This window comes from Rosa chinensis, chromosome 6 (assembly GCF_002994745.2).
Source record: "Rosa chinensis cultivar Old Blush chromosome 6, RchiOBHm-V2, whole genome shotgun sequence".
NCBI classification, from domain to species: Eukaryota; Viridiplantae; Streptophyta; class Magnoliopsida; order Rosales; family Rosaceae; genus Rosa; species Rosa chinensis.
The window spans coordinates 40,734,533-40,758,723 of NC_037093.1; the positions used below are offsets into that span (position 1 = coordinate 40,734,533).

Below are 24,191 nucleotides of genomic sequence, written 5' to 3' on the forward strand. Positions count from 1 at the left end.
TACGTCCTCCCTTATATTCTGCAGTTTCATTAATCAAGGCTTGAGGGCAGCCGCACCAGCCCTCTTTTTAAAAAAAAAATAAAAACCTGCACACTACTGTCGTGATGGAGGTAGTGCTTTGACCGCTTTCATTAGGTATTCCCTTCTCAATATTGGTCAGTTCAACAAGAACTATAGACTTTTTTTACATTGTTAATTTCTATTTGAAATTGGATGGCTGTTTTTGATGATTGTTCATTGTATTAGCTTTTTGAAGTTCTACAATATCAAGTCGATGTTCTTTCTATCTCTGGTTGTAAAGTTGAAACTTAATCGAGAAGCTCAAAGTGATATGGGAAAGGTGAAACCTCCATTCTTCAATATGGTCTCATTTCCTTTGTTCCAGTTTGAACAATGTCAACCCCAAGTAATTTCAAAATGAAATCTAAAAGAAAAGATAAAAAGAGAAGCTTGTTGTGGAAGATCTAAAAGTTACAAATAACAAGCATGCATATTACACAAAGTATACAACTGCAGAAACTCTGTCCAGTTAACTACCTGAACAGATTTATTGTTCTGTACATTTGCAATATGTCTTTTACAAGTAGATGGACATCTTGTCAAGCCAAGAACCTCTCTAACAAGTTGCCGAAGAAGAAGCTTGTCTTGGCCCATCCACTAGTCTCAGGTGCCTTGGAACTCGTTGAAATTTTCTTCACGTTGAACATCATTTTGTGTCCAATTTCTTTACGAAGAGCTTCGATTTTCTGTATGTCCACTGAATTCCCTGAAGAATCTCTAACATAAAAGACATTCATTCCTTGTTCCCCAATGGTTGAGACACCTGCTCTTATAACTGATAATCCATTCTCCCTCAGGATCCTTGTTACTTCTGATAGCAAGCCTACCCTATCCTTTGCACATAGCTCTAGCCTAAGACCCTGAATGTCATTGTAATTTGATCCATTAATTCTATCAAGACGCGAGAAAGCATATCTTTCTTGTATACAACATCAATTAATGCTTAAAAATATGAATATGCATTGATACAAGTGAACAGCACAATGTGCTCGGCTTATGAAAGGGTATAATTATTCTATTTCTCAACTTTCAAACAGACAATGGCAGTTTTTCTGTTGCAGTCACTTTGTTTAATGGATTTAATTCGAAAATTATATAAAATTGTCTTATACAGACCTATGTTTGAAGAACCGCAGTAGGAATTTTGTATATCAAATCCAAAGCAGAAGAGCTAAAAGTGAAGTTTATAACAATTAATTGATTACAAGTTATGACAAATATAGGAATTTGATCTACATAATCATGCATCATGATACTGGAAACAGGCATATGGTCAAGACACTTCTGCTTAGCTGTGACACTAATGTTTGCTGTAGATATATGTATGTTCCTTCATTGCATCATTCTAAGACACGCTTAAGGTAATTGACTGCAGTTCAATCAATGATTATTTAAGACACAGATATCTGCTACAAGTTTTCTTGTTTTGCGTTTATTGCTCCAATTTTATTTATTTTTCCCTCAGATTCATTTTCTGGTTTAAATAGTGTTTTATAAGGCATTCAAGATGGGCGTTACCATGTAATCACTGTTTATGACAGTATTCATTAAGTTCTTTTTGCAGGAAATGATTGCTGGGACGACAAACAAAGACTTGGAGCTGCTACTGATACTTGTGAGTAGAAACACAAGACAAAACTATAATTGGAGGTTATAGACACATTATCCTGTCGATATATACATATCGAGCATGTGCTATAAAATCTAAAATTATATGTTCAATCTAATGAGCAATATATTCCGATTTCTATGGTGAAATATATTTTTGACTAAAGAAGTTTGAGTTTAACATTGATCGGCTAGCTGTTCATAATTGATATAGCAGTAGTTTCCTCTTTCTTCCACAATATGTTAGGGACTTGAGATTAAGAAGATAATATTATGTAAATTGTATATGGTTTTCACTAACCTCGCTTACTCTTCTCCGAATTGCAGCGTCAATACATTTGACTACCCTTTCCTTCTCGCCTTCAGTATCAAGGGTGCAACCATCCATGTGACGAATATAATACTCCTTCAATCAAATTATATACACCATTTCAATTGCTTTAATGATAAAATCATTGAGACGATTGAAGATGATGCAAATCAAAATGCAGTAATGTCTGCACCTGTGATGCATATGGACCATCAGACGAGATGGTGGCATGGAAAACAACATATTCCATATCAGTGAGTGTGCATACAATGTCAAACATAAGTTTTGCACGATCTTTGCACCGGACACTGACCACCGAGTATCCCTTTTCTTCCCAACGCTCAATGGTGATCTTGGGTTGGAAGCAGGCAGGAAAATCAACCTCATTTGATAATCCACCACGGCCCTCATAATCCCTATCAGCAAACAACATCTGGTGGAGCCGTCTATCCACATGAGTGAACCCCATAGAGAAACTGGTGTGACCTACATTGTCATCATCCTCGCACCCACGTAAGATGTTCTTGAGTCTCTCTTCGATGGTAGATAATCTGGATGGATTGTCCACAGGTTGGCATGTAGCATCATTGACATAAAGAACACAGGCTATTCTTCTGTTGTGTGTCCATACTTCAGCAGCAACTACGTTAAAGTGGAGGTCGGCAAGGACAGCGGAGATCTCAGATAAGAGACCTGGGCGGTCTCTTCCAATTAGCTCAATGGATGTGTGATCACCTACAGAATGCACTCCAACCCTTTTTCCTGGCCAAGTCTTCACTACTTCTGTGATGTGGCCCTTTGGTCCTAAAGCCTATTCATGTCACAAATCATAGACAAGATAGCTCTTAATACGATCACATGAAAGTAATCCTTTATGCAGGCTGCTTGGGACAATGCTGAGGCTTGGGTAATAATTTACAAGCCTGCATTTTCTATAAAGTGAAACTATTACATCCAGTTTGGAACTATGACAAAGGTGATAGTTAACATTTGAAATACGCTAACAGAGCCACCGCTATCGGTCAATGAATGGGAGTGCATAAGAATCAAAAAGCATGTTACAATAGTAGAGCAGTAGGGGCTTACCTTCTCGATATGGTCAATGGTTTTTCTGTCTGTAATCTGTTTTCCTTGTTGATCAGTGACGTGAAACACTGTTAAAATAAAATCTGGAAATGTCATTTGTCATCATTTCAAGAAAGATTTGCCATTATTTTTTTCCTACATATTATATTTTTTGTTTTGCAGAAGTCAATTTAGAGCAGAAGATTTGCCGAGGGTATATAATCCAATTCCCTTATGTTAAAGTGGTCTAAAGCAAGAATTATTTGACATGGCATTTGCTTTCTTTCTAGAGAGGAAAAATTGCCAGAATAGATTAACATCTTAGCAGTTACCAAAACATATACATACGTACCATCCATGAACCATCCGCCATCAGAGGAGATATAGGCTTTAGCGATTATGAGGTCAAGGTCTGTCAGTACTTGCACAACTTCAAGCAGAATTCCTGGCTTATTGACACTATCAACCTACAAAGATAAATACACTAATTTTAGCATGTGGGAAAAAAATATGAAGCAAAGTAAGTCCTATCTGTTGATCAAGATATCCAGTAATACCTAACAAGTATATATGTATATGTCTGACTGCAAAGCTTTGAACAATACAATCTTTTAGTGCATTACAGGCAAATACCAGTGGAAGTGTATAAAATGCTTTATAGGTAAAGTCATATGAGCAAAGGAGGAAAAGAATTTATTGTATTCAGCCACTATTGACTGCCAGGATGTTATATACGCCAATAGAATTATAATTGTAATGATTACTAGAGTAAATCACCTTGACTAGGGTACAGGCACTGCAGCTAGAGTTGTCCACAGAGACCCTGAAAACATATTATGTAGAAATGTGAGACTACTAGAGTAACTAGACGTGCTACTTAATCAGTCACTGCACACGAAAACAACAATAGTAGTCATCTCTTTGAGGCATTTCATTTAACACCTTGCCCTCTTAAAATGAAATTTTACTCATTCATTATTGGAGAAAAAGGATCTAGAGACCCCTATTAATTGGCACTAGGTTACTGAAACTGTGTAACAAAACTCTAGTTGTGATTCAAACCTTGGGGGATTGATTCTTGTGCTCAGGTTCTCATACTCGGGATCAAAGTATGGCCAACAAACTCTTGCCATTTAAGTCGATTAGAATCGAATTATGGCCAACAATAAACCAGAAGTACCTTCCTGTGACACAGAAGAATTTAGAGTGCAAAAGTTAGCCAATTAAAATCAGAAACAACTAAAAATTACATGCACGAGGAAAAGAGATTACAGGTCAAGGCCAGCACATTTGATTTAGGTGTCAAACCAATGGTGGAACTCTTTGGGGGCCTTCTCTTTACTTGGTGAAATAATTAATTTAAAAAAAAGTCACAATTTTCAATTTTTATATATACCTTGCATTTTATTTTATTTCTAGTTACTAATCCTTTGAGAACCTATAGGTACATATATAATTTCTTCAAGCTATGGATAGATGGACCCAAGGATGGAATGATCCAAGGGAGTTTGAGCAACAAAGCTTTTATGGTGAACTTTATTAACAATGGGAGCCTTACACCCAAAGTCGCATGTCTTTCAACCATATTTGTGCTTTGTGTGGATCTCAACAACACTCACCTCTTGAGTGTGTCTTGAGATTTAAGTAACCAGAATTCATGCAAGAGTATGAGTACGAAATGAGCATGCATCAAGAGACTATGGCATCCCAAGCATATCCTCAAGAAGAAGAAGTAGAAGAAGAAGAAGTAGTAGAAAAAGAAAAGTCTCTAAGATCTCTACTTCAAGAAGCCATTGCCAAGATGAAAGCTTCCAATGTAAGAATGGAGGAAGAGATTGATCAACTCAAACTTCATCATGCATTAGACCAACCATCTACCACCCTACAAGAGCCACAACTTTTCCTTGATCAAATGGAGTCAACCTCAAATGAAGAATTGTATATTGAGCATCATGAGCAAGAGTTCCCTATTCAAGTTCAAGATGATGATGTATTTATACAAGAAGAACCACTTGGTTATGGAAGCCGTCAAATGAGCAAAGAAGAAATGAAGGAAAGCATTGATGGTTTTGTGCAATTTTGGAAAGCAAGGGGGCTTGTTGTTAAAGATAATCTTCAAGAAGATGATGAGCACTTTGAGGAGAAATATGCAACAATTGAATCCATGCACCATGATCCCTCCACGTGAGGCCAAGACTCTCCAAGATGAAGAAAGTTCTGTCATGCCTTGTCATGAAGAAGAAGTTGAAGAATCAAGGATTTTCCTTCCTTCACCATCTAAGGAGCCCCATGAAAATCTTCCCAAGGAGCAAGAGAGAACATTGAGCACTCATGTTCACAATGAAGAAAGTATTGAGATCATGATATTTTTACCTCTCAATCCACCATTTAGTGCTCAATGCTTTCTATGATGAAGTGAATGATTGGAAGGAAGTGGTCCACATGTTCACAACCCTCCACCTCACTCTCACATACCTCTACCACCTACTCCTTCCTCCAAGCATCAAGTCCGCACCATCTTTGAAGGAGGAGTTAAGAAGGATACTTGGAAGATCCATTATTGAAAAGAAAAGGAAGATTAGAAGAAAGCCACTTCTTTGGTGAGACATTGGAGAGTTCATGGATTGCTTTTGTGCTTGCCTCTATGACAAATCAAGAACTCCTTTGGCTCGTCTTGCACAAGAAGTATCCTCCCTAACAAATGGTGGTAACTTCTAAGGACCGGCTAGAAGTCATCAAAAACAAAGCCCTACTTGGAGGTTGCCAAGCATGACTAAAGAGTCTTTGAATAAGAGAAAAAGATGAAGAAGAAGGATGTCATTTTTGATGCAACACCAAACTTATGAGCTTGGATTGGAAGGCTTTGATGCCTTATTTGTTGGTAACTTGAGGAAAGTAACATGGTCTTCAAGGGGGAGCTTTTCTGACTCTTGCATTTAGTTGTGTTTCGTGTTTACTCATTTTGTTTTTGTAATTGTGTTAATTTTTTTTTTTTTTTTTTGTGTTTTTGTGCTTGTGTTTGCTTGTTTTGTTTTAGTAATTATATTAAGTTGTGTAGTTTTATTTCATCCATGCTTGAATGTTTTATTGAGAAGCTTTTAAGAGCATCATTTTAACATTGAGGACAATATTAGATTTAAGTGTGGGGCGAAGAAAAACTTCGTTTTATGTTTTAAGTTTTATTTTGGTCCAAAACCTTTAAAGTGCCTAAAATTTAAAAATTTGCTAGTTTGGATCGCTCTTGTGATTTTTAGTTGTTTATTGTGTTTAGTTAGTGCCTTCCAACACCAATGATGAGATTGAACTTGAATTGAAAATGGGCTAGAAAGAATGTTTGGGTCTCATGAGCTTTATTTTTTTAAAATAAATCATTATGGATCAAGTGTTTAATTTCATTTACATCCATATTTGTCATACCAATATATTGAGCTAGACAAGCATAGTGAGACATGTGGGAGCTATTAAATGCCATATAGTAAGACTTGAGCTTAATTGAAGTGCACGCATAGTTCTAAGCACTAATTTCTTCATGAGTGAAAATCTCATTTGCTTTGCATCTCTAGAACTTGCTCCATATGTTTCAAAACTCTTTGTCAAAATTTTACATCTTGGAAATGAATTAGGCAATTAGGAATCCACCATCGCCAAATGAGTATGTCCCAAAAGATTGAATATCCTTAGATTGCCATTTTGAGCCTTTGTGCAATTAGCCTTTCAATTCTTCACACCATAAATATCTACCCTTAACTTAAACACTTGCCTTACCCTTTCAAGTTTTCTTAATGAGCAATACGAGATTGTTTTTGTCATGATGCTAAGAGAATCAAGTTTGAGGGTATTCGGAAAAGAATAAGTGTGGGGGTATTCTTTATTTTGTTATTTTACTTTATATTAGTGAAAAAAAAAAGTAGTATCAAGAAAAAAATAAATAAAAAGAAAGCAAAATGAGGAGAAACAAAAGAAAATCTCAAAATAATGTTATTTCAATTCAATAATTAGTTTTTGTTTAAGTCTGGAGGAGTGGTTTGAGAAAGTGGAAAGTCTGAGCATATTTAGTTCTTAAGTTCTTAATCTCAAAAGGAATGTTGCTTATTAAGTTGCTTGAAAATTGTTATTCCATTTCATTTCAATTATTAATCCCCTCACCTTAAGCCTCATTACATGCAATAAAAGTCTTTTTTCGTCCAAGATGTAATTTTGTTGATAAGTGGAGATAAGATTGAAGAGCAAGCGTATTGCATAAGATTGTTTTGAGTGTAGAATAGTTAACCCATAAAAACTTGTGTGAAAAATAGAGTAAATATCTTGTGAGTTTATGGTTAACATGGTTTGACATGCATTCTCAATTTTGGTACATTGAAATGACAAATTAGAGACATGTTACACATTTCAAAACGCAAGCATGTGATCCATGATCCATGAAGTTTTAAGACCTACCTTGATTTTCATGCCCTAGCTATATTGTGTTCTTTGAGGAAATTGTTGGATGGAGTAGGTAGATGTCTTTATTGTAGTATCAAATTTGGGGTAGTTTGCTTGAGGACAAGTAAAGTTCAAGTTTGGGGTATTTGTTGGATCATAATTCATATATATATTTGTACCCTAAAACATGGAAATTACTTGTTCTAAAAGTCTAATTTAGTGTTGACTAATCTAATTTCATGTTTTGTAGAAAATCTTGACAAAAGGAGAAAAAAGTGAAATTCCAGCGAATTTTCCATGCACCACCACTTTTGGCGGCATAAGTACTTCGTGAAGTAATCCCAGAAAAATAGGAGTTTAAATGGAGAAATGAAGCCATGGATCATGAAGTACTGATGCAAAGGACTAAGTTTGATCATCCTTTGGCCAAAAATTATAAGGGAAGTCCACGGAAATCGTTATGCAAAACAGTTGCTGGAAAGCAGAAAACTGCAGTTTCAGAATCAGCTTTTCGGGAATAGTTTTGGAGAGCATTTCTTGTAATCTTCCAACAGCGCCTTTATAGAAAGGGCCAGCATTTCTTAAATATATGATGTTGTACTTCAACATTAGCCAAAGAATTGGTAAGAATTATCAACGAGGCAGCAGGAAATCAAATGCAAATACGCTTCCCAATAAGGCAGAAACTGTCAGCTTTTCACGAAGATTTTTGAGAGATCTTTTCCAGCGACTTACTTTGGGTTTTGCTAGAAGGTTATTGATCATTCTTGAAGATATAATGTCATAGATCATGGATAAGCCAAGAACCATCCAGAATCATGGCAATATCAAGTCAACCCTTGTCCAAGAAGGAAGATTCAGAGAAAGAAAACGTATCCTAGTTAAAACAGGGCAGTTTGGCCAAAAATCTTCTTCAGACGGATTTCTTGTGCATTTTTAGAAGGTCTATAATGCTGCAATTATCAAGGAGAGTCTTGAAAGAATCCTACAAGATTATGACAAGATTAATCCATCATATTATCTTTTGGATGATAGGCATCCCTATGCACACTTTCTCTCCCATGCTTGTCACCTTGACTTTGGTGACCCAAAACCACTCCAACACTCTTCCCATGCACAATAAAGAGAGCTAGCTGCTCCTCTCTTCTACCTTAGCTATATTTCTCTATTCTACTCTCTTTAATAGGTCATAATTACTTCCCTCTTTTTACTCCATCTCTTGCATACCCTTTTCTCTTATTTTTAGGATCTATTACCACTCTCATACTCAACCTCCATGCTTCTTACAATGCTTGAGTTGCTCCTTTTCGCTTCCATTCATCATTTTACTCCTCTCTCTCTTCGTCACATAAGCATCCATTCATTACACTGTTAAACCACCACCCATTCCACCCCAATACATCTTTTTTCTCTCTATCTCCATAACAAAACCTCCATCTCCACTTCCCAAAATCCAAACTCATACTATCCATGCTACTCTATCTCCTCCATCACCACCACCATTTCTTATCCTCTACCTCCATTAACACCACCACTACTATATCATTTCTCCACTCTCTTTTCTATCGTCATTTTCTCCATCTACTCCACCTATTCACACAATACATAATACAAGCTTCACTATCTTTTATCATCAAATCTTCAAGAGCAAGAAGGAGAGCGAATCACCACCACCACCAAGACGTGAGCTTGGGGACCATCCAACACACCACCAAGCCAACTATACCCCTTTTACTCTAGATTGTTTACTTTGATTATGAAGTTAATATATGTAATTATGAGTGAGTAGTAATTTGTTGGGGCTAAGGTTGAAAGCCCTAGCCAATCTTGTATGGATTGATGTTATGATATTATGTGATGCAATTTTCTTTAATATGCCTACATGCTAGTTCAAGAGTTGAATGCATATGCTTAGACTTTACCACTTTGAGTATGTGTGTTTGCTATGTCATGATATAATGTTTAGAGCTTGGTAACCTTTGAATGTTAAAGCATGAAAGCACACTAGGCGTGCATGTAGGGGTTGTGAATTATAATCACTTAGAGATAAGATTGGTTGGTTTGCATGATTTCTTGATCTCCAAACTTTATGCACTTAGGGTAATGCATTAGATACTTAACCGGATTGAAATGCATGACTTAAGTAGTTAAGTACTACACCCGAGAAGGGTTACTTGATATCACAAAAGGAGCATGTCCCTTGTTATACCCGAGAGGGATGCGAGAGAAATTGGTTAATTAATTTAGCATCATTCATATTGAAATGCATCAATTCTTGTAAGGGAGATTAGTGGTAGACAATCTAAATCCTAACTTCCATTCATTAGATCACTAGTTTAGTTTAGAGTAATTTAGTTTACATTTGAACCTCTAGTTGTTTTCAATTCCAAACTATATTCAAAGAACCAAAATCAAATTAATCACTACTCCATCTTCACATACTCACCATGAGCCTAGATTTCCTTGTGATTCTAGGTTCGTGATTGTATATTTGCATATTCTAGCTCTCCTTAGGTTCACATCCTGTCTAGTGAAAGGAATCCAATCCTCGTGGGTTCGATAACCTTCTTAAATCACTATACTACTACTTGTACCCCTTATACTTGAGGGTGGCTATTTGGCTAACAGTAGATATGTGCTACTCATGGAACGATGTGTCTCATGTAGAATCAAGTCATCATTAACATCTCAGTGTTCCTATACTATTATGATGTATTGTTTCTTGAATAAAAGTCTTTCTACCCTTAAATTGAAAACATTTAGTATGTAGACCTCCTCAAATTCTTGTAATTTCTTTTATCTATTCTGCCCTTAATAAACTTAAAAAATAAAAAATAAAATAAATAAAAAATAAAAAACCATCATCTTCCCCCTTTTTCTTCCTCCCTTAGACTTTCTCCTCACTCTCTGTCTCTTTGTTTCTCCTCAATCTTCTCTTTCTTTCTCTCTTTTGTTGATGAGTTATTTTGTTAATTAATTTTGGTAGCTGTGGAGATATCAAGGGTTTGGTTTTAGATTCGGGTAAGTTCTCTTTCTCCCTATAAAAACAGAGGATAAGATTAAAGTTTTTTTTTTTTTTTTTTTGAGGAGAAACGTGAACACTTTCATTACTTCGGCCAACAAAGTTACAAAGGAACCCGCCACATGTGTGGCCCAATAAAATGAGATCCTAAACATAACTCTGTATTGACAAACACAGCATGCTCTAACTGTAGGGAGAAAGAGAAGGGCAGTACTCAAAAGGATGCCTCATATGGACCCTAAACCTCCCCCACCGAGCCCCATTTCATTATTAAAGCACAACGAAAAGAAAAATAAAAGAAAAACAAGAAGACTAAAATAAAAACAAGAGTGGGCTACTAAGCCCACATTCAATCCCAAAGATAATCCTAGGGCATGTATCAAACCCTAACCACCCTAGAAGCAGATTGACTTGAGCGACGCTGCCGTTAGCAACAGTGCCGACATCACCGGCTTCACCAACACTGTCTGCATTGCCATTGCCACAGCCCAGAATGCTGCCATGGCCAACATCACCACCACTAAGGCTGAAGACAACCCGGGGGCCCAAAACAACCCTAACCACCATTGGAACGAAATGGCTAGGAGCACCTCCATCAGCATCACCGCCGCCAACAGCACCACCTCCACCAGCATCACCGCCTCCTCCTGGATCAAGAAACCAAGAGCAAGAGCAGAGTTGCACAATCTGACCCAGGGCAGCCACCATCTTCTCCTCTGAGGCAAAACGCCCAACCAGCTGGCATCAAATCCACCACCAGTTGCGAGACCGCTATCGCAGCAACGAAGGCTCCCATGTAGATGCTCGAGATGAACCAGGTTGAAGAAGGTAAGGGAGATGAGATCCAAATGAGTGGAAAGATGGAAATGGATTGGAAGAAGAGCAGGGAAGGACGATCTGTGATATGGGTATTGAAAACTCAGCCTTGCGGCCACCGTAGAAAAACACGAGGAGAGAGCTCCTCAGACGTCTGTTCGATGTATTATTTGTTTATTTCTAAATGGTTTATGTAGTTAACAAAAGGGTTTGGATCCAAGGTTTTATGAGATATTTGAACTACAAACTCAAGACTCGAATCGGAGGAATTGAAAGGTACAGATTAATAAAAAAAAAAGTAAATAGAGCTAACTTACATGTAGATGTATATTTTTGGTTTTGCATCAGAAGAAGGGAGACGATTAGAGTTGCATCGAGGATGCAAAAAGATTTTGTAAGATTAAAGCTTTGTTGGAGAGGTATGTTCCTTGGTTTAATTTTATGTATTAATTGGTGTTTTGATTTGATATCCGGATCCTTTTTCAATTACCAAGTTTTATACTATGTCTTGAATGGTATACGATTTTAGAAAATGCAGTACTTAAATCATATACATCATTCAAGAGAGCAACGGAAGCAACCCTAATTATTTTGATAGTTACTTACTAGCTTCCCATCAACCACAAGAAGATACAAAGAGGTTTCTTCTCTCTTAAAAAAGAGAGAGAGAAAAGAAGAATTAGAGAGAAGAGTACGTGAGAAAGAACTAAAGAATAAGATAGAGTGAAAGACTTTTTATTTTTATTTTCTAGATAGGCTAAATGGGATATGTTGAAGAATGTTGACATTTAGTGTGCCTTGTCAAACTAGGATTAGTTCTATGATCGTAATAGGAGAGAAGATTCTAGAATTCCTAGTCCTATTCGGAATAGTTTTCCTTGTATCATTAAAATATGTACTTTGTAATCCCTATATATAGGGCTCCTATTATCAATAATGGAACACACAATTCTCTCTTCAATCTCTCTCAATTCTCATATTCTTAAACACGTTATCAGCACGAACCCTAGCCCTAGCCCTAAAAATCAAAAACCTAAAACCCGAAAATCTTCTTCACCGTTAGCTTCACTACCGCTGCACCTAGCCCACACTAGCCTTACCACTTGCACACCCGTGCGCTTGCTGTCCCTGTAGCCACTGCGCCGCACGTCTTCTTCTCCTTTGCACTGCATGCATCCTCCACGCCGCCCGCGGCCCATCCCTTCATCACCCCACCATGAGTCACCGAGCCTACCAAGGCCCCTTCATCAACCTACATCGTCTCCAAACTTCAAAGAATTCAAGACTCAAGGTTTCAATCTCCGAATCAACAAGTAAGTTTTAATTAAGGTTCCTTCTTTCTGTATTACTTTCTTTTCTTTTTCTCGGGGACTTGCAACCTTCTTTCTTCTACATCCCACCTTTCTATAATGTGGGTTCGATTCTTTGAAAAGCGGAATCATGGGGATTCACGCTAAACGAATTAAGAGCGTTCGTAAGACACTAAGATCGACTGTAAGCATCGATTTATGACTATATAAACATCATTGTTTCGGTCTAATCCAAATATTCTTGGAAATCAATTTCTTGGTAGCATAGCTCGAAAATCTTATTATTTATTAGTTTTCGTGGAAGCTTTGACTCCGAAACTAATCTGCTTCTTCTTCTTGTTTTCAGGATGTCAAAACCAAAGCTCGATTTTCCTATGCTTGATTCAACTAGCTCGGAATACCACAGTTGGGTCACAGATGTTGAGAACCATCTCACTTTGAAAGGGATCCTACCCATAATTCAGGCACCAAACCCTGAGCTCATATTCTAGCGTACGACTACAAATAACGCCACTGCCCTCATCTTGATGAGACGCCACACGGACAAATCACTCTGATTGGTATACATGGTGATCAAGGATGCTAGAGAACTATGGGTTGTGCTAGAAGAGCGTTTTGGTAATGTCCAAGATTCCCTCCTCCTCGACTTGAAGGTCCAATGGAGCAATCTACAATTCACCGACTTCAAGTCTGTCTCTGAATATAATTCAAAAGCTCTACACCTCAAAACCATGTTGGGGTTCTGTGGACAACCCATCACAGAGCAAGAGCTAATGGAGAAAGCTCTCTCCACCTTCCCCGTCTCAGTAATTTTGGTATCCAAGCAATATAGAGGTGAGTACAAGGCTAGACGGATCACGAGGTTTCATAAGCTAATTAATGCCATGTATGTAGTTGAGAAACATGATAATATCCTCATGAAGAAGTTGGAACTAAGAGCGTTCATGAGACGAATTATAATAATGCACCCAAAGGAGGGCACAAGGAGCGGAACCCTAAAGTTAACGGATAAAATGGATGTGTAGGTCCATATAACCGCCCTACAAAGGAAGGAAACCGTCAGAATGAAGGACGGACACGTGGAAACACATGGTAATGTGGGAGAGGGGGCCATGGACGAGCCGCCCAAGGCCGTGGTAATTGCGCCAATTTCTCTAGGAAACGCCAACCAAGTGAAAACAATGCATCTCAATTAAAGGGAGGCAATCACAATGACATGTGTCATCGATGTGGATCAAGTGAGCATTGGTTCAAGCAATCAATTAGTTGCACGATACAAGGCATATAGGGACTGGAGAGAGCAAGAAGTCTATCTTGCCGAAGAAGGAGATGATGGTGATGACAATGGCGTCAACCTCACAATAGCGGACTTCAAATCTAACAAAGAAGTGCACGAGGATGCCGCAGATTTTGATTAGAATAGTCCTTTATTTTTCCAAGAATTATGTAATGGCAATTATGCATTAATCAATAAAATGACATTTTGTAGTAACTCTTTCTCACTAGGCTCATCCAAGATTAATTGTGATGTCTAGGAAAGGTTTGAACTGAGAGAACGGTTTTAAAAGTGAGCATAGCTCCACCAAAATCTCGCCTTACCTTACCTAGTCACAACCAAATTGGAGTTACCAAACGGATTAAGTGACTACGATTTGTCTAGGTTTGATTTTATTTTGGATTAGATTTTTGGTCAAGAAACTTTGATGTAATCATTGGCTATTTTATTAATAAAGTATCAATTTACTTTTGAATGTCTTGGACATATTTTAATTTCGAACTTTATTATTTTTCAATATGTTTCCCGGAGAGGTAGAATGCCTCGTGGATAGTGCAACCACTCATACTATTCTTCGAAATAGGCAACTCTTTCTATGGATGACGCCTACTCGATCTTCTATGACTACAATGGCTGGATCATCTAAATTGATTCATGATAGAGAACCAGCCCAATTTATGTTGCCAAATGGCACAACTATTAATGTCACCGAAGCTCTTTATGCTCCTAGGGCTGGAAGAACCTTATTGAGTTTCAAAGATATAAGAGCCAATGGTTTTCAAGTGGAAACACATTGTGAGAATGGACAAAAGTTCCTTTGCATCACCTGTAATGACTACATATATAAACAAGTCTTAGAGAAACTTATGTGTCGCTCTCGTGGGTTGTATGCAACCACTATTCGAATTATTGAATCCAACAATGTCATGAGAGATGATTTATGGGATTCCAACACATATAGGCTTTGGCATGACCGTTTGGGACACCTCGGTAGTGATATGATGATCCGTATACTAAAGACTTCACATGGACATCCATTTTTCAGAACGAAAAGAATTAAAAATCGAATTTTGGACCAAGGAAGAGCACTTGCGCCTCACAGCGCCGTCCCTATACAAGTCGGGCCATCAACGGCCGGCGCCGCCGTCCCCCTGTGGCCCAATAGTGGCATTGACGCCACCTGTGTTTCCTTGCTTCCAAATTCTACTTCTAAAGTCAATTGTGACTTCATGGCTCAACCAAAATCCTCATTGGTTGCTTCTAAAGGCCATCTTTCATTCTGCAAAGCCTGCTCTTTAGCAAAATGAGGATCGACACCATCCTATGCAAAGGACACTAAAGAAAATATTTCATTCTTACAAAGAATCCAAAGTGATATTTGTGAACCTATTCAACCACCTTGCGAACCATTTAGATATTTTTATGGTGTTGGTTGATGCATCGATACGCTGGTCACATGTCATGCTACTGTCCACAAGGAACGCTGCATTTGCTAAACTCCTAGCACAAATTATTAAGTTAAGGGCTCACCACCTTGATCACCCTATTAAGTCTATAAGACTTGACAATGCTGGGGATTGAAATTGAACATTCAGTTCCTCATGTTCACACCCAAATTGGTCTCGCAGAAGCTGCCATTAAATTACTACAAATGGTTGCTAGAGCATTGGTTATGCGCACCAATCTCCCTATTTCTGCTTAGGGCCATGCAATATTACATATAGCTGTGCTTATTCGTCTGAGGCCCACTGCCACTCAACCCTTTTCTGCATCCCAGATGGTGGCTGGGTATGAGCCTGATGTCTCACACTTATGCATATTTGGGTGTACAGTTTATGTGCCAATTGCGCCGCCACAGCACACCAAAATGGGTTCTTAAAGACGATTAGACATTTATGTTGGATATGACTCTCCAACTATTATCCGCTACTTAGAACCCTTGACAGGTGATCTCTTTACCACTAGATTTGCGGATTGTCACTTTGATGAGACAGTCTTCCAGTCGTTAGGGAGAGATAAAAACATAAATGTTCAACAAGAACGATAGGAATTGTCATGGTCTGTCCCCACTTTATCTCATCTTGATCCCCAAACCGCACAGTCCGAAATTGAAGTGCGGAGAATTCTCGATCTTCAGAACATAACAGATTCGATGCCTGATGAGTTTTCTGATATCGCTGAAGTGACGAGATTACACATACCTGCTATAAACGTGCCTGCATGGATTGATGTCCCTAAAAATACAGGACATGGCGTCGTCCCTAGTATTATTGGGCATGGCGCCACTGCCCACAATAGTGATGGCGCAGTGGCCCAGGCCGAGCTCCCTACAAGGAAGCGAGGGAGGCCCAAAGGTTCGATAGACTCTCGCCCAAGAAAGAAAGCGAGTTTGGCACAAAATAATCCATTAATCATCGATGTGAATAATCAGTCTCATGAAGATATTCCGGATTATGGTTATGTCCAAGAGACATCATTGGGGGACACTCCAATGTCAGAACCAATTCCAAATAATAGGGAGATCTCCATGAATTACAATAGTGTACATGAGATGATGAATAGAAATTCTATTTCTATTGATGATGCTTTTGCATACTCTGTTGCAAAAGGAATTATAGAATATGATGATATCGAACCTTGCTCTGTTGAAGAATGTCAACGAAGAGCAGATTGGCCTAAATGGAAAGATGTGATCCAAGCTGAATTAGATTCACTAGCAAAAAGACAGGTATTTGGGCTTATAACAAAGACACCCCTACATGTAAAGCTTGTTAGCCATAAATTGGTCTTTGTTAGAAAGCATAATGAGAAAAATGAGGTTGTTAGATATAAAGCCCGCCTTGTGGCTCAAGGTTTCTCACAACGCCCTGGGATCGACTACGATGAGACATATCTTCCCGTAATGGACGTTATAACGTTCTGCTATCTTGTCAGTTTAGTAGTTTCCGAAAAACTTGACATGCAGCTTATGGACGTGGTTACAACATATCTCTATGAGGATCTAGATTCAGAGATATCTATGAAAGTTCCAGATGGACTTTAATTACCCAAATCAAGTGGCTCTAAACCATGGAACGCGTTTTCAGTAAGATTAAAACGCTCACTATATGGATTAAAACAATCCGGACGGATGTGGTATAACCGTCTAAGTGACTACTTGATTCGGAAGGGATATATTAACAATAAAATATACCCATGCATGTTCATTAAAAGAACAAGTTCCAGATTTGCAAATGTAGCAGTTTATGTCAATGACATGAACCTAATTGGAACTCTAGATGAGTTAAAGGAAACTGCTAAATATTTGAAATCCGAATTTGAGATGAAAGATCTTGGGAAAACACGGTTTTGTCACGGTTTAGAACTCGAGCACCGTAATGATGGGATTTTGATCCATCAGTCTGCATATACTCAGAAAATTCTAAGGCGCTTTAATGAAGATAAAGCAAAGTCTGTGGGTACTCCCATGATTGGCCGTACTCTTGAGCTAGGAAAAGATCTATTTCGTCCAAAGGATGAGGATGAAGAGTTATTAGAAGCCGAAGTGTCCTATTTAAGTGCAATAGGCGCATTATTGTACTTAGCTCAATGCACAAGACCAGACATCTCATTCGCAGTGAACTTGTTAGCTCGACATAGTTCTACGCCAACACACCGCCATTGGATTGGTATAAAGACAATCTTTTGATACTTAAAAGATACGATTGATATGAGTCTATTTTATCCCTACAGAGAGAAAAGGAATGACGGAAGTTTGGGATCGGACCCCAGAAGGCAAGTAGCAGCCGTCCATAATATCATGACCGGCCAAGTGGCAGGCACTGGTGCGGATGCCGCCCATGGTGGTCGGCGTCCTCCTCGTCTCCTCCATCAAAATGGCAATGATGTTTTAATGGGTTTTGCAGATGCAGGGTATCTCTGACTCTCACAAAGGTTGCTCCCAAACGGGTTATGTCTTTACCATGGGAAGCACTGCGATATCTTGGAGGTCTACAAAACAGACTCTTGTTGCTACTTCCTCGAATCATGCAGAGATTATTTCTCTACATGAAGCCGTGCGTGAGTGCATATGACTAAGATCTATAATTAGACATATTTGAGGAACTTGTGGTTTGAAGTCTACCACAGATGAACCTACATACATTTATGAGGATAATGCAGCTTGTATTGAACAAATGAAGTTAGGTTTCATCAAAGCAACAACATCAAGCATATATTGCCTAAATTCTTTTATAATCAACAACAACAATCACTTCTAAGAATTGAAGTGAATCAAATCCGATCAGAAAATAATGTAGCAGACTTATTCACTAAGTCGTTACCTAAATCCACCATCAAGAAACATGTGAAGAGCATTGGATTAAGAAAGATATCCGAACTCCGATGATTGTAGAAATCAGGGGGAGGTATGATGTCTATATGTTCGATTTTGAAGAGTAAAGGACGTGTTGTACTCTTTTTCTCATCTTCGAGGTGGGTTTTTGTCCCACAGGGTTTTTCACTCAAGCAAGGTTTTTAACGAGGCAACGATTGAAGCGTCACCACCAAGTTTGAGCGGCACAAGGGGGAGTACTGTTAAAGAATGTTGACATTTATTGTGCCTTGTCAAACTAGGATTAGTTCTATGATTGTAATAGGAGAGAAGGTTCTAGAATTCTTAGTCCTATTCGGAATAGTTTTCCTTATATCATTAGAATATGTACTTTTTAATCCCTATATATAGGGCTCCTATTATCGATAGTGGAACACACAATTCTCTCTTCAATCTCTCTCAATTCTCATATTCTTAAACAAGATATAAATTTTTACAAAACTTTGAGGAGGTCCATATACCAAATGTGGAGGTATGAATAGAAGCACTCAAATTGGATAGCAAAATAATTGTAAAAACCCTTAGCTTTTTATCTTCTCTCCTTCCTCACCACCATCTTTGGTATTTCTTCTTTCTATTGGTTAATCTAACTCGTTTTCCCCGATCTACCTTCTAGCATATGGTGGATTTTCTTTGCCATTTCGAATCTAATTGTGGTTCCTTCATTTTTGGGGACCCATTGATCGATTTTTATTGCTTTCGGGTTATGCTTTGGCTCATTCAACCTACATGAGGCTCTCATTGTGTCTCGTTGGGTTGAATGTATCATTAGTGATCTATATAGTACTGATCGACTGCACGCTTGATATGAGCAAATGCAAATGTATTTCTACTCATGTGAAGCTGATTCTCCTTTTAGTGATTGGGGTGTTTTATTTTTTTCGGGTTCTGCGCTCTAGATCATGCATTTTGGATTATTTGTCCTTCAGAGATGTCTTGACCTTTTGCCTTTGTCCAAATGAATATGTGGCTATGTGCTATCTAAAAAAATTGCTAGTTTTAGATTTTCGGGTACTAGTTCTTTTTTGAAAGGTGAAACGACATGAAAAACTTAAGATCATGAGTTCTTAGCTTTTGATTTTCTGTGGTTCTAGAATTCTGCTCCTTTTCGTTAAGGAAAATGATTGAGACACCAAATTTCTATCACAAATGATGTGGCATTAGCCACGTCATTTCCAACATGGATTACAAATGCCACATCATTTCCAAATTGTATTAATTGAATTTCTACATTAATTTTTAAATTCATTGAATTTCCACATTCAATTTTCTCTAATTTCTCATTTTCTGAGTCTCTTCCCAAAGCAAAAAAATTTGAAAAGCTCAAAGCTAGATGATTTTTCATATCTTTATCAAATTCAAAACCATAAATTTTGAAGTCTAAATTGTACAATTTGGGTTTATATTGATCTTAGAGCATATATGATGATTGCCGTAGAAAATCGATCAACCATGGAAACAAGATTTCATTATGATTCGACAAATATAACCAGAATCCATAAAGATGCATAGCAAATCATTGTTCCAAAAAATCAAAATTTTATCAACTGCATGTGTTGGCTAGATTGGAGACTTGGAGTTCAATATGTCGGTATTGACAACCAAGATCCACCTTAGTTTTTCATAAAGCTTCATGTTTGTAGATAATCTTATGGTGGCAATGTCAGTTTTGTTTGGTACCTGCATCTTATGTATAAGAAAATTTTAAGAGAGTTCAATCTCAAATTTACTAAGCTAATCAAAAAATCCATTTTACTAGTGTTTGTAAAAAAAAATGTTGATGTGGCTAATGCCACATAATTTGATATTCACTTTTGGTAAAATATTTTAGGATATGTAGCGCTACTCTTTCGTTAATAGTTTTGCTAGAGAGTAAATATAATTATTTAGATGATATCTCTTTTGTTGTACTAAAACAAAGAGTGTGATATTGTGTTTATCATAATGTATTGTCGTTTTCTCTTAAAATAAAAATTCATACTTTCTTTATTATTTTATATATTTAATGTAAGTTTATATTATAAGTTGTCCATAATGCCCTCTGCATTTACACTACTTCCTTTACTGAGGATATTATAGAGAAATCATATAATAAATAAAATAATAAAACAGTGTAGTTGACTTCTTTTTTTTGGCAAAGGTGTCAACGTGCCAAAATTGTTTGTGTGTACCTCGCCTTGCCGATGCAGAAGAGACTTGGGAATAAAAAGTCGAGACTTTGGAATGTGTGACAACAGCAAGATTCAACCTAAAGAGGTTCCTAGTTGTTGCTGAGAGGTACTCACACAGTCACACTGGTAAAAATGTCCTGCACACAAAATGACAAAGTATCAATACAGTACAAGTTAAGGTTTCAGCTGCGTACAAATATAATGGACCGTAGTTATACTTTATATGCAGTTAACAAAATATGACACTTCTATACGCATTAGTTACCTAAGCAAGTGAGCCTAACATCGTTAAGCTAGTTTTTGTACTACTTTTACTTGCTTTTGGAATAATAAGAGATTCAAACTCAATAACCTTAAATATAGCTATGTGGGGATCAATAAGTTTGTATTATATATATACTCATTTTCATCTCAGAGACTAATGGTTGAGTTGATCCAAGTTTAACAGTAAAAAGTTGACATGCACCACATACATGCATCACAAGTAACAGTAATATTTTTTGTGATTTATTGTTGTGTGAGCGAAAAACAAGTTAGTGTTCTTTGTTCTCATTCAGACAAATGTAAGAAACTTCGATATAACAATTGACAACCGGTTAATATTTAAAAAAAAAAAAACAATAAATTGGACTACCTAAATTAGAATCATTTCATTTTAAATTTACATAAACCATTAATAAAATGTATTTTGACCAAAAAAGAATAAGGGAAGGAGAGAAAAAAAGAGGAATAAAGACTTGATTCTGAACTTTATGCACCACCATCCGTATCTCCACCGTCCCAGAATGCATCTTCCACCCATGAAGTTGTCAATGGAACATGACCATTCATTCCGCTTTTCGAAAATTAAATTAAAACAGAAACTTTTTGAAATTTTTTAGCAAAAGGAAAAAAATTTGGGAGTAAATTTCTGGAAGACAAATTCCGCTTTTGTTCTTTTTCAACAAACTGTGAGGCTGTGAGAGATTAAGCTCTCCACACCACAAGTTGTCAATCCAAATCCAAACTCAAAAGATGAAACTGCAAATTCAGAGAAACCGTAATTACGTACCAGATGCATGTATTTGACTGTTTATCTTTATGCACCCAGCTAGCTAGCTTCCAACTTACGCAAACATGGCCTCCAGATCCTGAACTGCACAATAAAATAAAGAAAAAAGGAAAAAAATAAATAGAAAGAAAGGGAAAAAAAAAACCCAAGTATATATATAGATTGAGTAAGGAAAGAAGCTTGAAAAGATGAAATGAAACTTACCTTGAAAAAGGGTAGTAGGAAGAAAAGCAGAATTCTTTACATGATGGAATTGGAATGGTTGAAATAACTAGGTACAGATATATAGCAGAGAGAGAGAGAGAGAGAGAGAGAGGAAGCTAGGAGGCAGAAGGAAGAGGAGGAGGAGGTGGGTGGGTGCAGAGTGTTGTTGAAATAGCGCAGAGGTCTGTTTGTTGTGGTGGCTTTGTGTACGTTGGAATGCCACTCTCTCTCTCTCTTGTTTCTGTCTCTCTCTCTTTATTTTGTGGTGGTGTTAACAATAAATGGAACACACTTGGGCATGGCGTGGCAAGGTGCGGCGAATAGTGCCTCGACTTGTTTTTAGAATCTTAATTTTCTTTTGGACTGACTTTAATAAAGATTAATATAAATTGCATCCAATCATTAATTCTAGGGTTTATATGGTTTGAGATGACGCGGCAACCAGAACAGCTCCTTCTTCTGCTTCTGCTTCTGCTTCGCCTTGCCCAATTTTTGTACGATTAGCGCGCTTCTTTTGTCATTCCACTCTCACTGTTTCTCACGTGGCTTGAGGAGGGTCGGGGCCATGTGTTTTTCTTTGCATAAAGAAATTGAGAGTTTTTTTTTTTTTTTTTGAAAGGCAGAAAGAAATATAGGTTGCTCTCTCTCTCTCTCTCTCTCTCTCTCTCTCAAATGTAGGATCTTTCTCGTGTTTTTTCTCCAAATATAGGGTTAAAGAAATATATATGATGCTTTTAAGTGGTGCGTGGATCAAGAAACGAAGAGTTCCTTGTGTTAGCTTCCTTTGCTCATTACAATAAGAATGTTGTTTATGAGTTTTAGTTTTCTTAACTAAATTTTACGTGATGATAATTAGCTAAATATGTTCTTTAAAATAGCTAAGGAACCACAATAAAGAGTCTGTTAATGTTCCTTGTCTGCTAATAGCTAAAGATGCTCTTAGGGTAGCAAATTGGTAAATTTTGAAACATATCATAATAAATTGACACTAAGATGAAATTTAGGGTAGCAATTTGACGATTATGCCAAATAGCATTTAACCTATTCTTCATCGACCTAAAAGATTTGGAAAGACCAAGTGTGGCCAAAGGGAAAGAAATGCAGAAGTAATTAATTAGGTGCGTTGGGGAAGCGCTCATGATCATCAAGTGGTATTATTGTCTTTGTTGGTAGATGCATAATTGCTTACACTGTCACTGATCATATGCCGGTTGTACATGTTGTCTTCATTTGCTTATCTAGTGACAGCAAAGCTTTAACTAACTAAAAATTCTACGATACGACCAGGAAAACAGATACTACAAATGTAAAATACTACTATTATACAACTATTTGCACACACTGCTTTAGCTTTTTTTTTAAAATTCGGGCAAGCAACACCCGTTAGGTTGGAGTGGTGGTGCTCCTCCCTAGACTTTCATTATTCATAGAAGGATAGTACACCGAGGGGGACATATAACCTGAACCTCGATTTAACATATAATCATCCTCAATAAGGACGTCCTGAATAATATCAGGAGTTTCCTCCACCCAAAACTCATCCAAATTGTATATACTAGCAAGGTGCGCTAGCCTATGAGCTACACCATTTGCTTCCCTATAGACATGTCTAAGAAGAATAAGATTGAAATCTTCCATATAACGTTTACAATCATGCAAAATAAGACCAACCTCAGACAAATCATTTTCTTCTCTAGCCAGGGCAGCCAGCATTGTAGCACTGTCACTTTCAAATTCAACTTCACCCCACTGCTGATGAATAGCGACAAGTAGGCCAGCCCACACTGCTTTAGCTTTAATTTGACTTAGATATGTAGTTCAATGCAACTTATTTAGTTAAGTCTCAAGTTACCTAGACACTTGTAGTTTGAAAGACATTATGATCGAGTGTCTAGGTATGTGTTTGACGTTTCTTCTAAAAAACAAAAAAAGTGTTGGGTATGATTTCTCAAATTTTAAGCAAATAAAGATTAAGCTTAGTTCTTCAAATATTTTGATTTCAACGTAATTTAAAATTAGAAATCTTTACACATTCAATTAGTGTGGAAAAGTGAGGTAGTTGTAAAACATATGGGTGGCTATTGGCTAAACAGTTGTGTGTCATTTTAAATACTGTGATTTTTAATGTTTGCATATTTGACATTAACGTGTTTAAAGTTTTGTAGTTTTTGTTTCTTCACCTCTCTTCTACATCTTGCACCACTCGTTTCCAGCGATGTCACACATGTCTATTTGTGCCATACTCGTACTAAATTGTCGTTATTAGACCAAATAGATCTGATCTGTCCAGTTCAAGAGACTTGCTAGTTGCTAATAATTCGTGATATGATGCGTAATGAAGTGATTTGAACGGTGTGCTCTATGAACTTGGTGCATTGATAAAAAGGACGGCGACAAAGCTAGTAGAGGTGTGACTCTAATTCTTTGCACGAAGTTGTGACTAGCGCTATTATTCTTTGTTGAGTAGGTTTAGCATTTGGGTTAGTGGCTTTTGAATTTTATTT

At 37.4% G+C, this 24,191-nt stretch overlaps 1 protein-coding gene across 2 annotated transcripts; it reads right to left on the minus strand.

Moving 5' to 3' along the window:
• Window positions 1-425: 425 nt before the first annotated feature.
• LOC112173014 (ACT domain-containing protein ACR3) lies at window positions 426-22,110 on the minus strand. Of its 2 annotated transcripts, none has more exons than XM_024310558.2 (10): window positions 21,688-22,110; window positions 21,484-21,562; window positions 20,433-20,569; window positions 4,106-4,227; window positions 3,821-3,866; window positions 3,396-3,510; window positions 3,065-3,132; window positions 2,172-2,789; window positions 1,970-2,074; window positions 426-920 (listed from the first exon to the last, which is right to left on the minus strand). In XM_024310558.2, the coding sequence occupies exons 4-10, from the start codon at window positions 4,174-4,176 to the stop codon at window positions 600-602; spliced, it is 1,344 nt and encodes a 447-aa protein (XP_024166326.1). In that variant the 5' UTR covers window positions 4,177-4,227; window positions 20,433-20,569; window positions 21,484-21,562; window positions 21,688-22,110; the 3' UTR covers window positions 426-599. The 2 variants fall into 2 exon arrangements, with proteins under 2 accessions (XP_024166326.1, XP_024166325.1); XM_024310557.2 differs by having other exon boundaries at window positions 21,484-21,567.
• Between the last annotated feature and the right edge of the window lie 2,081 nt (window positions 22,111-24,191).